At 40.8% G+C, this 20,075-nt stretch overlaps 1 protein-coding gene across 3 annotated transcripts in view; it reads left to right on the forward strand.

The window, feature by feature from the left end:
* The window catches only part of ATP10D (ATPase phospholipid transporting 10D (putative)), a 115,801-nt gene extending 99,783 nt beyond the window's left edge, over positions 1-16,018 (forward strand). For all 3 annotated transcript variants that reach the window (XM_075859539.1, XM_075859532.1, XM_075859525.1), the window contains exons 19-23: positions 1,165-1,365; positions 3,779-3,859; positions 5,801-5,905; positions 6,982-7,169; positions 12,619-16,018. In XM_075859539.1, the coding sequence (XP_075715654.1) occupies positions 1,165-1,365; positions 3,779-3,859; positions 5,801-5,905; positions 6,982-7,169; positions 12,619-12,829 (786 nt within the window). In that variant the 3' untranslated portion in view covers positions 12,830-16,018. The remainder of the gene's footprint in view (positions 1-1,164; positions 1,366-3,778; positions 3,860-5,800; positions 5,906-6,981; positions 7,170-12,618) is intronic.
* Positions 16,019-20,075: the final 4,057 nt, after the last annotated feature.

A 20,075-nucleotide genomic window follows, 5' to 3' on the forward strand; every position in this document is an offset into this window, starting at 1 on the left:
CCAGCATGCTCTGGATATGCTTTCGCAAAACCAGCACCAAAAACTAACTACCTGTGTGGTTTTTGAAGCAGTTTCTTTGGCGCAAATCCCAGATTCTGACATACATGTACATTGTCTCCTGTGTCCACCAATGGGAGAGCAGCTTTGAGCCATCCTTACAGGGTTACAATCTGTGTTACAGTGACTAGGCAGACTTCTTTCATTTATTTGTTATTTTATATGCCCTATTAATTCAATAGGCTGGCTGACTCTGGGGTTTTCTCATTCTTTTGCACATACTAGCTTGAATAAACTCTCTAATTGTTGCCTTCATAGAAGTTAGACAGGTATCAAAGATTTACACCAGATTCCTGTGGTTGATGTCACACCCATCCTTACAATTTTTAGAACCAGATTATAATTGTGTTCACTTTGAAATATCATACATTTTTTTTAGGTTAAAATTTTCCTTTTTAATAGCAAATCAAAGCAATATACAAAACTTGCTAAGGGCCTGTTCACATCACCGTTGCCCTTTCGTTGAGTGGTTCAGTCAGAGGATTCCGTCAGGTTAACCCCTCAGCGGAAAGTCAAACGGAAACCTAAGCCTCAGTTTCCCTCACCATTGAGATCAATGGTGACGAAAACCTAGCTAATGGTTTCCGTCTGTCGCCGTTGTGACAGGGTTCCGTTGTTCTTCACGTCCTTCAGTCGACTGCACTATTCTGTCAAAACGACGGAACCCTGTCACAATAGCGACAAACGGAAACCATTAGCTAGGTTTCCGTCACTATTGATATCAATGGTGAGGGAAACTGAGGCTTAGGTTTCCATTTGCTTTCCGCTGAGTGGTTAACCCGACTGAAACCTCCGACAGAACCCCTCCCGGAACACAGACGGTGATGTTAACCCAGCCGAACAATATTGAATATGTCTTTTGTTGTGGCACCAATTTATTTTAAAAGCTACAATAGAAAGTGCCGCCATATTGGTTTTACCCTCTGTTTCTAAAAAGTTCATTTAAAGGTTGCAACCAATATGGCTTCTTTTTCCGTTGTCACTTTTTCTTTGGCTCTAACTTTAGGTTTACTTATATACAGTATGGGCAGTTTTAAGTTGTAGTCACTTCTTGCTTAACTGCAGTGATTTAAAAATAATAATAAAATAAATGTTCCCTCCCTCCAGATGTTTGTGAACCTTTTGTTCTGGTACCAGTTCTTCTGTGGTTTCTCCGGAACGTCTATGGTGGATGTTTGGATGTTAATTCTCTTCAATCTCATTTTCACATCTGTGCCACCAATAATCTACGGTGTCCTTGATAAAGATGTGTCAGCTGACACCCTCCTTGCGTTGCCAGAGCTCTACAGATCTGGCCAGACATCAGAGGTAAGAGCAACTTTGATCATGCCTGAATTGCTTCCATTAGGCTCAACACATTGTGCATGCTCTATTATTCACTCTTAGAGGCTATGTACACCTGAAAGATTTATTTTTGTTTCATAAAAATGTCTACCAGTGTTTTTCTTGCAACTTCTTAAGTTTAGTTTTTATTAAAAATAATTTTAACTTTTTGATGTACAGGTATTTTGTATACAAAGCAGCTGTATACTGTGCTAAGGCCTGAATCCGTCAGGTCCGCGGGACTGGCGGGTTCAGTGTCGGCGGGACCTGGCATGTGATATACCTGTTATCCATCACATCTATGTCACGAACTTAGATGTGATGGATAACAGGTGGATCCTGCGTGTCAGAGACGCGTAGGACCCGCTTTCACTAAACCTGTCAGTTCTGCGGATCTGACGGTTACAGGATTCAGCAAATGATACAGCTGGTCTCTATGAAGGATACAAAGCAGCTGTATATGAAAAGTAAAAATTATTTTTATGAAAAACGAAGTTTAAAGTTGCACCAAATACACTAATTGACCTTTTTATAATAAAGAAAAATTTGCTTTCAAAGGTTTACATAGCCTTTAAGAATAAAGTGCAAAGCACGGGCCAGTTTTATATGTTTGGTACAATCTGTTGGAAATGTCATCTCTCTTTTATAGGGCTCCAGGTTTTTCATGCGTTAAGGTAATACTCGGGTTTCTTCAAATTAAGTAAATTATCGTATAATTAAAAGTTATACAATTTTCTAATATGCTTTCTGTATCAATTCCTCAGGTTTCAAGATCTCTGCTTGCTGTCATTCAATACAAAGTCGTCCTGGTCATGTGATGGACACAGGTGCACGGCTTGATACATTAGTTATTATCGCTCTGTCTTGTCCATCACATGACCAGGACAGATATCCCCTTAAAGTAAACAATGAAGGTTCCCAATGAATGATTATGCGGAATTGATACTGAAAATATTATTAGAATAATTGTACAATTTTCCTTAATTGTAAAGAATAATCTTTACTTGCCGATACCAGAACACCCCTTTAAGGCTTTTAATCCGTGCTAAGTTTGTATCATCACGTTCCCAGAGTATCTGAACTGCATGAGGCCTTATGTGTTATCTAATTGTATGGCCATAATTGTAATAAAATCAATAAATGAGTGTGAGTGCACCTAGCAAGTTTGTTTTACGATGCCAATAGACATTACAGTAGATGAGCAGAATTAATAGAAGTATCCTGATGATTGCCTGAGTTCTGCTGTCACGAGACGTCTATCTAGACAGTCCTGTACGTGCGTCCTTTTTATGTTCACCTTGACTTCTGATTAAAACACTGGTCTCCAGAAAGGACATGGCAGATTTTGTATTGTTGTTGCGCCTTTTTTTTGTGCCAAATAAGATGTAAATCATAATGGTGAGTTAGTCTAACAAAAAATATTTGCACGTATTAAAAAATTTGGCCTGTAAAATATCCTACAGTGGAGAAAAACTTTTCAGTTTAAGGGCTTGTCCACACCTAACTGAATGGCTGCGTATTTTGTGTCTGGACTTGCAGACGGAAAATACGCAGCGGAATACAGAAGCAGCAAAGTGGATGTGAATGAACAAATCTCATCCACATGCTGCGGAAAATTTCAGTCAAGTAATTCACCTGCGGGGCGTATTTTTTGTTCCGCAGCATGTCAATTACTGCTGCGTAAAGTGAACTGAATTGCTGCTTTTTTCAGAGATGTCACCATCTCACTGACTTGAAAAAAACGCCGCAGAATCCGCACCATTTTCTGCAATAAAAAAACGCAGGAAATGGTGCATTTTTTCCCCGTAGTGGATTGTCTGCTAGTTTAAGTGGAAATGCTGCAGAAATTTTCTACAGCAAGTCCGTTACGTGTGGACAAGCCCTAATGGTCCAGCGGTAATGACAGGTTGTCCACCTCAACACTGCAGTAAAAGGGGGAAAAAATGGTAGTGTTTATGGATCAGCTACAGGCAACCCAAGCCATAAACGGGACTATTAAAAGCGACAGCAAATCATGGGGATAAAAAAAAAACATTGGGGGAGATTCTTTAAATATATTTTTAAAGTTATACAGAATAAATATAGACCAGAGAGGCAGAAACTTCACCAAATAAATCGCATTAGCGCATCTTGCTAGACATGTTAGGACCTGTTCACATGTGCGTTGGAGGCTCCCTAAAGGCTTCCGTCGTAGATCCGTACGAAGATACTGGAAACAATAGCGCAGCAGTACTGTGCTAAAAAGAACTACTTTTATGGTCTCCTCAAGTTCTATTAACCTGAAATCTAGCGGTATGCAAAAAAAAAATTCAGCCTCAATGATATTGATGATAAAATATCCTTCTCTGTCCTGAACATGCCATGTATATCAATGTTTTGTCTTTTTTTTTTTTTCTAGGCTTACAAGCAGTCGACATTTTGGGTCACCATACTGGATGCTTTCTATCAAAGTCTGGCATGCTTCTTCATCCCTTATTTTGTAAGTAGCATAGTCATTAATAAGATGACTTTCATCCAATTTTTTTGCTTTCACAAAATACATTGTACATTTTTGTTTTTTTTTGTGCATGTACACTGTATGGCCAACAGTATGTGGACACATGTAACTCAGATGTTTCAGCCACATCTATTGCAAAAGTGCATAAAATAAAGCACACAGCCATGCAATCTCTTGCTTGTAGTATGGGGTTTCAAGAGCTCTGTGACTATAAAGAAGCACTCCACTTTTTTATTTTATTTCCCCCTCCATTTTTCGGACCCAAAAACGACATGATGCAGGGTTTGGTAAGCACCACCTACGAGTAACCGCTCCGCCACGAAGCCGTAGATAATGCAAGACTTCCAAACTGCCTCTGGAAGTGGAATTGGCACACAAACTGAAATGGGTTTCCATGGTCGAGCAGCTGTACACAAGCCTAAGGCCTCATTTACACGAACGTGATATACGTCCGTGAGACTCGCGTGCTTTTCACGCAGGTCGCACGGACCTATACAAGTCTATGGGGGCATGCAGACAGTCCGTGAGTTTTGCTCAGCGTGAGTGCGCTGAAAAAAACTCACGACATGTTCTAAAAATCTGCGTTTTTCGCGCATCACGCACCCATTGAAGTCAATGGGTGCGTGAAAACCACGAAGGTCGCACGGCAGCACTTCCGTGCGAACTGCGTGATTCGCGCAAGAGCTGTCAAACTGAATGTAAACAGAAAAGCACCACGTGCTTTTCTGTTTACAAACATCCGAATGGAGTGTCTTAGAGATGACCGAACCGAACTTCACCGGGTTCGGCCGAACTCGTTTTGACCGAACCCGGCAGGAGACAGTCACTGTCCAGTGTGCTGAAAGAGTTAAACTGTTTCAGCACCCTAGACAGTGACTTCCGATCTCAATATACGTGAACGTGTAAAAAAAAAAAGAAGTTCTGACTTACCGATAACTCTCGGCTTCTTCCTCCAGTCTGACCTCCCGGGATGACAATTCAGTCCAAGTGACAGCTGCAGCCAATCACAGGCCAAGCACAGGCTGCAGCGGTCACATGGACTGCCGCGTCATCCTGGGAGGTGGGGCCGGATGACAAGAGAGGGACGCGTCACCAAGGCAACGGCCGGGAGACCGGACTGGAGGAAGCAGGAAGTTCATGGTAAGTATGAACGTCTTTCTTTTATTAACAGGTTGGTGTATATTGTGATCGGAATTCACTGTCGAGGGTGCTGAAAGAGTTACTGCCGATCAGTTAGCTCTTTCAGCACCCTGGACAGTGACGGACGTCGACTAGCCTCATCTCTATGATGGCGGCTGCGCGAAAATCACGCAGCCGCGCATCATACACTGATGACACACGGAGCTGTCAAGTGCCTTTTGCGCACGCCAAACGCTGCGTTTTTTGGCGTGCGCAAAACGCACACGCTCGTGTAAATGAGGCCTAATGCTGATTGGGCCCAAATCCCACAGACAGCGTGACATCTGTTATGGCTGAAAAAGGGGGCCCAAAATATTGGCTACAATTCCCAAATCTGATTCTATTTAGTTTAGAAAAAGAGACGACTTTGGGGCAATGTAAATGCAATGTACAAATATATGAATGGACAGTACAGAGATCTTTCTAATGATATTTTTACACCTTTTTTAGCCTTCCTCTGAATAGATGTGCTTTCGCAAAACGAGCAATGATCATCGAGCGGTCTCGTTGATCGGCGCTGGTTTTTATGGCCCAAATTGGCTGGTGTAAAAGAACCCTTAACAACACATTCTGCCGTCGTACAGGCTCCTTGCCCAAGGCTCTGCCGTGTGCGTGGGTCCGAAGAGTATAATTTGTGTCCCGTGCCCAGGAAAATTTGGTAGATTGGAATAGAAAAAAAGTCTTAACTTTGAAAGATTTGCTGAGGTATTTTCTGTTTCTCTTTGATCTGTCTTTTCTTTGTAGACTTACTTCGACTCGGGCATGGACATCTATTCTTTTGGAAACTACATAATGGTCTCTACGTTGTTTGTAGTTTTACTACATCTCCTGATTGAAAGTAAGAGCATGGTGAGTCACTAGATTAAGAGCTTAGTTCTGGGAAACTGGACCGCATCTGTAACTGGCACAGGTCCTGTGCTGGAAGGGTTTTGGGCATATTTTATCTCATATTTTATCTCATATATTTTATGGTTTTTTCTAAGAACTGAAATTGAATTAGTTAAAGCTTCCTTGATGGTAAGCATATGATTGTGATGAAGAGTGAAGATCTTTAGTGTCCTCTGTGGGACGGTTTACTTGGAATTGATCATAATTCGATTTTCTTTTATCCCCCCCCACCCCCTTCCTAGTAATACTGTTAAGACAAGTCTCAACTCTTTGCTGCATATGAGGTATATTTCTTCATTGGTGGCCTAGTCCACTGTAGAAAGAACCATTATAGATGACTGTATTATTAGGGCACTGTATGACCTTATATAGACATACACTGCTAGCAGTGCTTATACAATACCCAGATAACCGTGAGTAGGTACTGTGTTTCCAGGCATCAGAGACTAGTAGTTGCTGTGACACAGGAGGTGAAGGCTCCAGGCAATTTGCCCCTTTTACCCTCCCTATAATACAGCCCTACACTCAGACACTGAAATGCGCCAGAAAACTGGCGTAATGTGTGTTAAAGACGACGCCTGTAATGTGCAATAACCTGATTTATTATAGACTAGATTGGAGGACGTTCACACTTGTAAGCAGAAGAGCTGTATCTACAGTTCCATGTTGCACCAAATATACTATAGCATGCAGTAAAATCAACGTCTTCCTTTGTGAAGTACGGTTCTCAATGACACTATTAATAAAGGCGCCCTTTACAGCAGCCTATTATTGATGCCTCACACAATACAGGCTGCCATAAACTGTATCTTGCATTCTGCTGATGGATTTGACCAGAATCAACAGTGAATTTGTATTTCTTGCTTTTTTGTTTTTCTCTTTTATTGGAACATTTCCACTTCAATCTTGTAATTGTATAATACGCGATTGCTGTTCTCTAATATGTCAGTTTAATTTCACCAAAGCAGGAATAATCTTCTAAACTACTGGGGTTAGGCTTATTTCATTAGAAAAACGTAATGTTCTTTCCATTTCAGACGTGGATACACTGGACAGTAATGGTTCTAAGCATTCTTGCCTACTTTTTCTTCACCTTGGCTGTTGATGCAGTATGCGTAAATTGTATGCCACCGGCAAACCCATACTGGATAATGCAGAGGCACATGACGGACCCAATGTTTTATCTTGTGTGTGTTATGTCCGTTGTTATTGCACTTCTACCAAGGTATGTAAAAAAAACATTATACTTGTAACAAAAACTCTACTTGACTGGGCTGTGTTAATATGTAGCTTACAACTTCATCCGGGGGCTTCATACAGATATCAATGCTTTTCTATGCAGGCACAAGGCCCACTTACTGTCCCTGTCCCACATGTAAGTCTTAATGGCTATGAACACCTTTTTTGAATGTGTGGTTTTCTGTGTATTTTGTTTTTTTTGTTAAATCCATGTATTTTCTTTTATTACATTTGTTTTTACTTTTTACAATACAGCTTCTATGTATCCTGTATACATAGAAGCTGTATCGTTTTCTCTCAGCCGACTCCTTCAGTTCAGCTGAACTGACTGTTCGGCTGAGATAAGCTACTGCGTGTCTAAGGCCCCATGTACACGAACGTGCTATTGCATCCGCAATTCCCCAGAAAATCCACGGGAGAATTGCGGCCCCATTCATTTCAATGGGCCCATGCACACAACCGTGGTTTCCATGTCCGTGCATGGCCCAGGAGCCTGGACCGCAAAAAGAACGGACATGTCTTATTACGGCCGTGTTTTGCGGTCCAGGCTCATAGAAAATAATGTACGCGGCCACGTGCACGGCCCGCGATTTGCGGGCGGCTCACGGGTGACACTCCGCGGCCTGCCGACCCGAAAATCACAGCCGTGCATGTGGCTACGGTCGTGCGCATGAGGCCTAACATACAGGATCCACCTGATATCGATTACATCTAAGTTGATAACGTTGATGCCAAAGAAATATAATGTTTTCAGATAAAAATAAGCAAGACAATAGGGAAAGTGCTCGAGCAACAGACGGTGTAAATTATTTTGGTTACAAGAAACAAATGTGAGAAACCCCAGTAACATCTTCACAATTAGAATCACATGACAACCACCATGTAGAATACAAAGTTGGGGGCCCATGCACACACCTGTAATACAGCACCTATACACTGCTATGGGTCCTCACTGTACACTTCCCTGTGCCTCCAATTTTATTCAGAGAAATGTGGAAACTTTTTCTCACCGATTCACACATAATGTATGAGAGGGAGTAATTCATAGCATGATCCCAACTAATGCCATTTTATGGAGGTATTCTCATCTAGAAACATTGCTTCTTAACCCCTTCCCACTGTAAACATTTTTTGTTTCTTCATTTTCTTTTCATTCCTCCCCACATTCCAAGAGCCCGCAGGTTTTTTGCAGAAATTATTGGAAGTAGGCCGTGAAAATAAAAATCGTCATTCTTTCAAAGATCATGTAGGTTTAGCAAATTTTTTCTAATTTCCACGAGGACTAAAGGAGAAAAAGCACCACAATATTTGTAAAGCAATTTCTCCCGAGTAAAACAATACCCCACATGTGGTTATAAACTGATGTTTGGACACACGGCGGAGCTTAGAAGGGAAAGAGCGCTATTTGGCTTTTGGAGCTCAAATTTAGCAGGAATGGTTTGCGCAGGCCATGTCGCATTTGCAAAGCCCCTGAGGGACCAAAACAGTGAAAACGCCAAAAAAGTTACTCCATTGAGAAAACTACACCCCTTGAGGAATCCATCTAGGGGTGTAGTGAGCATTTTGCCCCCACAGGTGTTTCATAGATTTTATTAGAATTGGGCAGTGAAAATAAAAAAATCCTTTTTCTTCAATAAGACGTAGCTTTAGCTCCAAATTTTTAATTTTCTCAACAAATAAAGGAAAAAAAGAACCCAACATTTGTAAAGCAACTTTTCTGGAGTACGGCAATACCCCACACGTGGTCATAAAATGCTGTTTGGGCACACGGCAGGGCTCAGAAGGGAAGGAGCGCCATTTGCTTTTGGTGTACAGATTTTGCTGCATTTGGTTTCTGGTCGCTATGTTGCATTTGCAAAGTCCCTGTGGGACCAAAACAGTGGATCCCCCCCAGAAGTGACCCCATTTTGGAAACAACACCCTCAAGGTATTCACCTAGGGGTGTAGTGAGCATGTTAACCCTACAGGTGTTTTGCAGAAATTCGTGTGCACACGATGTGGGAGAAAGAAAATGGGAATTTTTCCTTAGATACGCCAATATGTGGTGCCCAGCTTGTGCCACCATAACAAGACAGCTCTCAATTATTATGCGGTGTTTCCCTGTTTTAGAATCACCCTACATGTGGCCCTAATCTTTTGCCTGGACATTCGACAGGACTCAGGAGTGAAAGAGTACCATGTAAAATTGAGGCCTAATTTGGCGACATATAAAGTATTGGTTCACAATTGCAGAGGCATTGATGTGAAATAATAAAAGAAACCCCTGAGAAGTGACCCCATTTTGGAAACTGCACCCCTCAAGTCATTTATTAAGAGGTGTAGTGAACATTTTCACCCCACGTGTCTTTTCCATAAATGATTGCGCTGCGGAAGGTACAAATTAAAATTTTTCCCTAGATATGCCAATTCAGTGTCAAATATGTTGTGCCACTGGGGACTCACACCCAAAAATTGTTAAAAGGGTTCTCCCGGGTATGGTGATGCCATATATGTGGAAGTAAACTGCTGTTTGGGCACACTGTAGGGCTCAGATGGGTGGGAGCGCCATTTGGGTTTTGGAGCGTGGAATTTGCTTGGTAATAGTTTTGTTTGGAGTATCACTGTTTCCGTTTATAATGTGGGGCATATCTGAGATGGGCAGAGTACATCAGTCAGGGGCATAGTTAGGTGGTATAATAATAAGGTAAAAAAAATAATAAAATGATCCATAGATGTGTGTTACGCTGTGATCGATCCTTTCTGCACAGGCCGGTGTCGCACTGATAAATGTCCTTCCTTATCCCCCTTTTTGGTACACACTCCGCACCTTTGCAGTTTGGGGAATTTTGCTGGGAAGTGTTGTCCTGGTATAATACGTGCACCGTCGCTTCCAGCAGATATGTTTGGGCCCGCCCCTTCCTGGTTCCCTAATTTTAGTGCCTTGATGCATCGCCTTTTGAAACAGAAGAACTGTTCCCCTCGGGCCTTCACAACTGGATATTTTTCTTTCCTGAATTATTGGAGCCTTAACTTATTTTATTTTTTCATAGACGTAGTGGTATGAGGGCTCTTTTTTTTTTTTTTTACGGGACGAGCTGTAGCTTTTATTGGTACCATATTGGGGTACATGCAAATTTTTGATCACTTGTTATCCTTTTTTTTTGGGAGGCAAGGTGACAAAAAAAAACAGCAATTCTGCCATCGTTTTTTAGTTGTTTTTTTTTTATACAGCGCCCACCATGCGTTATAAACTACATGTTACCTTTATTCTGCGGGTCAGTACGATTCCGGCGATACCAAATTTATATAACTTTTTTTTATAACTTTTTGCACAATAAAATTACTTTTGGAAAGAGAATGTATTTTTTCTGTCGCCAAGTTGTGAGAGCCATAACTTAAATTTTTTCGTCGATGGAGCTGTGTGACGGCTTGTTTTTTGCGAGACGAGGTATAGATTTTATAGGTACCATTTTTGGATACATGCGACTTTTTGATCACTTTTTATTTCAATTTTTAGAAGACAGTGACCAAAAAAACAGTAATTATGGCAGTGTTTTTGAGGTTTTTTTTACGGCGTTCACTGCGCTGGATAAATAACATAATATTTTTATAGTTCAGGTCGTTACGCTCACAGCGATACCAAATATTTATGGCTTTATTATTTTTTTCTATAATAAATGACTTGATAAGTGAAAAAGGGCGATTGTGTTTTATTTTATTACTTGTAACTATTATTGTATGTTTTACAACTTTTATTTTTACTTTTTTTTTACACTTTTCTTTAGTCCCACTAGGGGACTTGAATGTCCAACTGTTTGTTTGATGTTCTAATACATTGCACTACCTATGTAGTGCAATGTATTGGAACTGTCAGTTGTTCACTAACAGCAAGCCGATCAGGCTCCGCCTCTGGGCGGGGCCTAATCAGCTTACGTAATGGCAGACAGGAGTCCATTGTTAGGGCTCCTGTTGCCATAGTAACAGTCGCCAGCCTTGCCATCGCATGGCAAGGCTGCCGATTTTCTACAAACCTCTAGGATGCAGCGATCACAATGGATCGCTGCATCGAAGGGGTTAATGCCAGGAATCGGAGCTAGCTCCGGTTCCCAGCGATAGATCTGGGTGTCCGCTGTAACATACAGCGGACACCCACTTCTGATGACGCCGGCTCAGCTTCTGAGCCTGCGCCATCTTGCAGATGGTACCGGAAGCCTCCTGGGCCCCGCCGGCGATGGGGCATAGGAGGATTCCGTTACAGGCTGATCGGGAGGTAAGCATTAGCCCTCCGATCGCCTTTGCAGCCACCGGCAACCCAGAGATCACGTTGCTGGGGTGCCGGTGGCTATAAACTCCTCACATGCTGCGATCTCTATTGAATGCAGCATGTGAGGGGTTAATCGGTCGGATCAGAGGCTAGCTCCTGTCCTGCCCGATACCTCAGGGTGCCAGCTGTAACATACAGCTGTCACCCGGTGGTGATGTCGCTGGCTCAGCTCCTGAGCCAGCTTCATCTCCATCACGTACAGTAACGTGAAAATGCAGTAAGACACCAGTTTTAATGACGTTACTGTACGTGATCCGGCGGGAAGGGGTTAAGGCCCACCTCGAGTAGGGCTTAATAGAAGGACCAAGATGGCAGACCTGGGAGCTTTCATTAGGCACCCTGCAATCGTGATGCTAGGGGGGTGACAATGGCTTACATGCTGTGGTCGCTATTGACCGTGGCTACTAAGCGGTTAAAGGGCCAGGATCAGAGTTCTCTGATCACGTCCATTACAGTGAGGTGTTGGCTGTAATATACAGCAGAAATCAGTTGGGCATGGAGCAGGCTCAGTACATGAGCCCGTGCCCTACACCCCCCCCCTCTTTTCCAGGCTATGCTTTACAGTTACGTCAAATGTCGGGAAGGGGTTAATAAGGAACAGTAAGGACTCCGTGTGTCGCTGTATATTCTCCATACACTGCTTTTCTGTCTTCTTGATTCCTTATTCCGCTGTTAATAAAGCAAAATAAATAGACAGGTACAAATCTGCAATGACTTAAATGCATAAGCAAACACCGAAAGATGCCGCAGCACTTTGCAGGTGCTAAGATATGTGCAAACATTGAATATTTGGATTCTTCTACATTACATTTGCTATACTTTTAAAGGGTGGACGCAAAATAACAATCTATGTGCATATGCCCCATTTGGGACCTCTATGTCAGAACAGATGGCTGCTCTAGCAGGCCCACGCCATCCATGCATTAAATAGACACCCAAAGGGGTTAACTTTGTGAGTGAAACCCATTTTGAATATGTGGTTTTTGGTGCACATTTTGATCAAATTCTGTGATCCCGCAGAATTTGTAAACTGTCCTCTAAAAAGCTACACAAAATATTAGTAATTAAACACAAACATTAAAGTTTAGAAAACCAATTTTAATTATTATTTTTTCATTCATATTATATATAGGTTTGCTTTCCGGATATTTCAAGGAGCATGGTTTCCAACACCACAGCAGAGGGCTAAGCAGCTTGATGTAATGTCACCTGGAGAGCGTTCTAGTGCCATTAAGAACTGGTTTTCACCAAAGACTGACAATAGCTTATTCCATGCAGTACCAGCAGATGGCAACAAACCAACAAAAGAGGATGAGGAGTCTCCCTGCATGCTGTCTGCATAGGATTCGAAGTACACCAGCAATAATGTAGGAGCAAGGAGTCTGGTGATAGTGGCCAAAGTAATAAGACGAAACATCTGTTTACAGCACGGTTTCCCGCTTTACTGTGTTTAAAAGGGAGCAGAAAGGAACCTATATTTTACTACAAGTGCCAAACTTTAAACTTTCATCTGGTGTATAACATGATATTCATGTTATTCGCACCAAATTTCGCAGTGTGAGAGGCATGTGATAAGGAACCAGCGGAGTGAATATTCTCTACACTACTACTAGTGTTATGTTGCTTCATATTATGCAATCATTTGTATTTTATCTCATTTATCCGAAAAGTGACCTTACATGGTGAAAGCAGTGTGTGGTAAGAGCATCTATTACACAGTCCCCCAAACTGTATCTCAGGGGTATGTGCTCATTGGATCAGTCACTTAGGAAATTCCTGCCCATCTACCTGCTTGTTGCCAAACTTAACCACTATGAACAGGGACCCTCTCACACCACACCTTATACTTGACTGGTTCAGTAAGAAGGTGGCAGGACTGTGCTAATTAGTCTCTGTCATGAGAGGGCTGTGTAGTGTTTGCCCTGAGCTATGTAAAGTGGTTGTCTGTCTAAACCCTCTTTCTAATACCCTATTAGGGCATTCTGAGTTAACAGAAAGGGGACCCCTGTTTAGGTCCTCTATCCCTATTCTAGAATAGAGAGACGAAGCTGCTAAGAGTTTGAGTTTTTCTCTCTCTGGAGGACCCAGCACATCCATGTATTTCACAGATAGCCCATTGATTTTTATAGGGGGGTTGTGGAATGCATTATTTCCCCTGTGGTTGCGCTGCAGGGAAATTTAACACTTTTTGTCATGTTCCCTGAAGATTACAGCTTATCACTGTTGATTGAAGCAGCAGGACTGGCTGTGCCATTAGGGGTCTTTCCTAAAGGTTGTTAAAAGGGATTGTAAAAAGTGGACATCAGCTTTAATTAAATTTTTACAATGTCTGTATGTAAGTTGATTTTTTTTTTTCCCCCCTCATAGATGTCCTTTAAGTCCTCTGATGACCAGTTTTGTAAATATACAGCAATGCCGCTGAAATCTTACGTTTTCCTTTTTAATCTTTCTTGAGGAGCAACAGGACTGGTAGAGTAATGGACCTGGGGACATTGATGATGATTTTACTTCTGTGTAACCATAATATTTGCACGTGATTCACTCTACACTAATGAGGGCATAGCCTGATCATATTAACCTGTTCACTTCTATTCTAGCTTGCCTTTTTACAATTATCCAGGTATCCTTGATATGATGTACTGAAATATTATATGCAATAGGTTAATGAAGTATTCTGGTGAGCGTTGTACTGTGTTGTTTTTATCCAGGCCAGTATCTCTAGTCCAAGTATTAAAGTGGATTGACAAACAGATGTCTTACGACCAATGTACTGTACTGCAGAAATGTGGCATCTGTGCCTTGCCTACTCCTGCATTTTGTACAACACTGTGAATATGCAGGCGCTGTATTTATATATACTTTCACGGGACAACAGATGACGGAGTTGCTGTATTACGGCAGGAACCCAGCATAAGTGATATGTAATGAGACCACACTAGCGACACTATCTTCAATACAACTTTTGTTTTACGTGTCCCTTTAATGTCACCAGCATTTTATTACTACAGTTTTTTATTTTGAGCTTTTCTCTTTGTTACATTTCTTGTTTCTTGAACATGTTCATACTGTCTGTTTTATATAACCTTATGATGATCCTGTATACATTACCTATATCCGGCCCTGGGGCCATATTTTTTCCATTCTCAGCTTTGCATACCAGGAATTCTGAATCTATTGGAAAACAAATAGAATTATTCTAATTCATACAGCACTACAGAGCGTGAATATCCTTATATATAATCTTACCACTGTAAGCAAATAACCACAACATAACGGTCACATACATTAATATATATGTATCTATTCCTATTAAAATATTTATCACAACTAGAACTGAACTGGAAACTTCTAATCTCTTTATGCCATGAAACTGAGATCAGAAGTGCTAGACCTCTGTACGAATGCTGGTTATTATTTTTTTTTTTTTTTTTTAGAAATTCGTCTTCATTGGTAGTAACATTGTTATTGTTAAACTATCACATTTCATTGTTAAATATATAGCCACAAACTAAAAACTGCCTTATAAGAAAAGGAATCATTTAATAGCGCTCCAGTAGATTATTAATCCAGGTATACATGGGTCATCTATATCAAAACTGTATTCGTGAACTCTGTGCCCATAGAAACTATGATCAAAGTACATGTTCCACTGCAGGTTAGTCAATGAAAGGTGGACTTTGGTTTGTTTCCATGGGCAACTCCACAATTCCTTGTTTACAATGTGAAGAAAGGAAGGAAAAAAATTGATCATCTGGAGGCGCTGCTGCGTGGTAAAATTACGGAATGACAAGGTGGTAGAGTCCAGATATGATGATATCTTTTATTTAGAACAAGACGTGGCTACGCGTTTCGACGCTGAACAAGCGTCTTCCTCAGGCCCTATTGTTTACAATGTATATTGTGCAATAGTGGAGTTTGTCGGCTCGGCTCAGTCCTATCTTCAAGGCATGTGCAGACAACTATTAACTAGTAAATGGTGGCAAATAACATTACATTGATTTCCATGAAGAGCAAATGTCTGGTGTAAAGTGAGCAATGTCCACCAAATATTTAGAATGGCTCCTCTGACAGCAGGAAAGTAGTGCTGCAGCCTACGCTATCCAGCCGGCTGACGTCTGTTCTCCAATAACCTGGACGTCTGTTATATGGCCTATGGTTTCCTGTACCTGCTATAAAAATAGGAGGGTGGAGAGGTAGCAAACCCTACTGTATTGTAACCCTTGGCTGCAATATAGTGCAATGAGGCTTATAGTGTACAAAGAGTAATGGCTCCAGGGCTCTACAGCAGTTCTGAATTTGACTTCAGGAATGTCAGGCTACAGTGTCAATATATCTATATTTTTTAGTAGTTTTTAAAGAGGCTCTGTCACCAGATTAGAAGTTCCTGATCTCCTACATAATCTGATCGGCGCTGTAATGTAGATAACAGCAGTGGTTTTTATTTTGAAAAACAATCATTTTTTACCAAGTTCTAAACAATTTTAGATTTATGCTAATTAGTTTCTTAATGACCAACTGGGCGTGTTTTTACTTTTTACCAACTGGGCGTTGTACAGAGAAGTGTATGACGCTCACCAATCAGTGACCAATCAGCGTCATACACGTCTCATTGTTCCAGCCCAGCTTCTTTCACTGCACAATCACACTGTAACAATGGGCTGGAACGATGAGAAGTGTATGACGCGGATTGGTCACTGATTGGTCAGCGTCATACACTTCTCTGTACAACACCCAGTTGGTAAAAAGTAAAAACGCCCAGTTGTCTATTAAGAAACTAATTCGCATAAACCTAAAAAACAATTACAACGCCGATCAGATTATGTAGGAGATAGGGCATTTATAATCTTGTGACAGAGCCTCTTTAAATCACACTGTAGTAGGTAGGATTAAACCCAACAATGTACTAATATCCTACAAACATGGCATGCTTTATCTACACTGAAATTGTAAAATAGATCTGAACAATGTACATATTTTGAACATATTTTTTGTTTACTGGGTGCACCATAGTTTAATTGTGATTAAAATGTAATATTTTATTTTTATACACACTGCCGCCGCCAAATCTAAATTAGGAGATGTGAAATAGGTTGTTTCAGATTAAAGAAAAGTCTTTTTTTTTTTTTTTTTTTTCTTTTAAATAACCGAAATCTGGTCTATGGCCTTTCTCCGGTATTACAGCTCAGCCCTGTTCACTTAAATGAGGCTAATCTGCAATACCAGGGTATGAGGGTAGTTCACACACCGCTGGCTAAATACAGCCAATTAGCATAGCCAACACAACAGTGGGCCACATCCCTGGAACGGGGGAGTCCAGGAAAATAACAAAACAGCGCTGGAATCAGGGAGACTGCGCTATTCTGGTCAATAAACCAGTTCAACTTATATGACCTAGTGACAGATCCTCTTTAAGTATAAATATAAAAGAGTATCCGGCACACCAATTTTGAAACAAAGGTATTTTTTTATTTTGTTTTTAATGCCACTTTGTTTCAAAATTGGTGTGCCGGATACTCTTTTATATTTATGTTTGGGTTGGGCCCCTATCCATGCAAAACCTCACCCTTCCACGTATCTGGTGCTATCTGAACCTATACACCTCTTTAAGTATACATATGTATTTGTGAAAGCTCCATTCTTTGACTTTTGCATAGCATGTAGCTTGGTTAACAGTGTATTTACAGAATGTTAACTGTCCTTTTTTAAAGCAGTTGTCCGGGATTTAAAAAACATTTGCTAATAGCAGAACTGCTGATACTAGAAACAACAAAAAAGAAATACTGACCTGTTAAATCCCTCGCTCTGGTGGTCCCCGTCGGTCTTTGATAACTTCCCTGCATCGATGACTAACCTCAGCGGAGATGCCTGCCTGTGGCACGAGACCATTGAGGCCAGTGATTGGCTGCAAAGGTCATTTGCATAAATGGCACATCATTACTGCAGGACAAGTCAAGAAAAATCGTCAGGGACCACATGGGATTGAGCTGGTGACTATTGCTTTGTTTTTATTTGATCAACTTTTCTGCTCTTAGCAAAAAAAAAATTTTTAATCCCCGCCAAATCCATTTAACCTGGAAATTTCTGTGCTGATAATTAAATATCTATGTATTCCCCGGCTGCGAAACTGTATAGTACACACTTTTTGTAACTGTTTTTATATCTTTTTAATAATTTGGCAGTTTTATATATAGTATATTCAATTACAAATTTAGTTTTAGTACATTTATTTCAAATATGCAAGAACTTAGGTGGGCAAATTCTCTCTCTGCATTTAGGATCTGTGGTGTTCATGTCTTCTAACGCCTGTAGTGCCTCCATTGCATGCATATTCTGCTGGAATGTGAAGTTTCCTATATGAAAATCATCATTGTGTACAATTTGAAGCCTTGCCTTCTGGCAATGTTTAGGTTAAACCCACAAAGCCCTTTATTGTTTGAGATGTCTCAGAGTGCGCCTGACAGACGAGGTGGTTGGGAGTACAGAAATAGCTGATCTTGCTGAACTACACTGTTTCTGTAACTCCCATAAAAGTGAATGGGTGCTGCAGAAACCTCATACGCTGTTACCATAGCTCCTGAGTCTCGGATACAGTGTCTCTTGGCGTGCTATGCTGCTTCCGTAACTCCCACTCACTTTTAAGGAAGTTTCGAAAACGGCATGGCTCAGCGGTTTCCATACTCCAACCACCTTTTCAGTCAATTGCTGGAGAGCAAGTGAAGGTAGGACGGGGGTGAGCGGGCCCGGTTCTAGAGAGAGGTGCAGGTCCCAGAGGTGGGACCCGCATCTATCGGACATTTATAGCATAGCCTTTGGATATGGCATATATGTCCAAGATGGGAAAACCGCTTTAAGTATGTCTGTGTTTTTTATGAAAGATCTTTTTATGCCTTCTGTAAATGCCACAGATATGTTATTGTACACATTGTATTTATTGCTGGTAACTCAAAATAAAGACAATCAATTGCTGTGATTCTATCTTCCTGTTCATATGCATATATAACGCATATCTCTTACTAGTAAAGATTGCATAAGATTGCAGACCCTTTTTCTATTTGCTGTATGAAACACCCCTCAGCCAGTATATGTGTAGTAGTATTAATGAAGAAGTGGGGGTTAATGGGGAGGTTTGCATGTGGCCCACTTGCTGTAGTTGGAACTTTAATAAAATTACGTGAAATAAGCTGCCTGAAAAGACAGGTATTAATACTTTATGGCTGAGTTTTAATGTCCACAATGCTTTAACCCACCACACTTCTACTGAACCGAACTTGGATCAAAGTAGAACTTGTGGTGATGTAAGTTTGGTTCTGTAGAACCACAGCGGGGCCAGGTTTTTCCGACGTAATATGGATGATACAATGCGGCCACATTACGGCCATCTAAAACCAGCCTCAAGCGGCACAGGAGAAGCCTTGGAGATGGAAGTAAGGCGATGTGATGAAGATGGAAGACTGCTGTAGATACATTTTCTGACCAGAAAGCAGGTTATATTTATAGAGGTAGGTTGAAGAGTTGTAAAAAGGTGCATTTGTGTTATAGAGAAGTTATTTAGCGATTTAGTACTATAAATAGTTATTTATGATGCTATTCTACACCCATTGTGCATATGATTACTGACATGGAACTTACCATTGTTATGTATTGTATACAACATCTAGGTGTAGCCTATGTATAGCTGTATTCTTATGGGATCCTCTGTCATTTTATCCCTTATGTTTTGTTCATTAATAAAAGATTTGATATGTTTCATATTTATACTGAATAGTGCATGACTTCTTGTTCTTATGTTTACAAATGATGCTGTGGAGTTTCTATTTGTTACTATTCAATATTTTTGTAGGTGAGGTACAGTGTTTGGAATCACCTAGCCAAAGTGTTATTTGCTCTGGGAGATATATGTTTATATGTGTTTTTCACAGCTTGTGGCTCCGGTTCGAGTATGGACTTCAGAATGTGAGACTCTCACAACTAAATGAAGTTTTTAAAGAGGGTTCCAATTTGTTTTTAGATACTAATGGCAGAGATGTTAGAGATTCTATTAGTCGACTCAAAGAATTACTCAATAAGAGGACCAAAGTATGGTGGAACAAGGCGTTTCTAGAAAAGTACCTCTCAAAAGGGTTAATACCGAGGGATCTAAGGATACAGGTCTTCCCATTCTTTATTATGGATAATGACCGTTTTTAATTCTAAATGGGAGGAACTATCCACTAATTATTCCTGAGGCTTTATGGACTTGTTGATAGAGTCCAATCAATCCACCCTTACTGAGCTTGAAAGTGAGATTGAGGAAGTTCAAGCTAGGGTGAAAAGAGATCTCTCTAGTGAAGCATTAGAAAAATCAAACCAGAAATAGAGAAGGAATTCCTGAAATTGGAGCATAACATATGTACGGTCAAATCCCAAAAATTCCAGAGAGATGACAATGACCTGTAACAAAATAGTGTATACAGATGGCGAATAATTACATGACAGTCTGTATCCCGTTTAAGATCTGGATCCGTTTAGAACAATTAAGAGTCAGGAGATTTGGGGATGCAACTGGAAGTAATAATGAACCATCTTTCCCACGTAGGGATAGGGAGAGAC

This window comes from Rhinoderma darwinii, chromosome 1 (genome assembly GCF_050947455.1).
Source record: "Rhinoderma darwinii isolate aRhiDar2 chromosome 1, aRhiDar2.hap1, whole genome shotgun sequence".
Classification (NCBI taxonomy): Eukaryota; Metazoa; Chordata; class Amphibia; order Anura; family Rhinodermatidae; genus Rhinoderma; species Rhinoderma darwinii.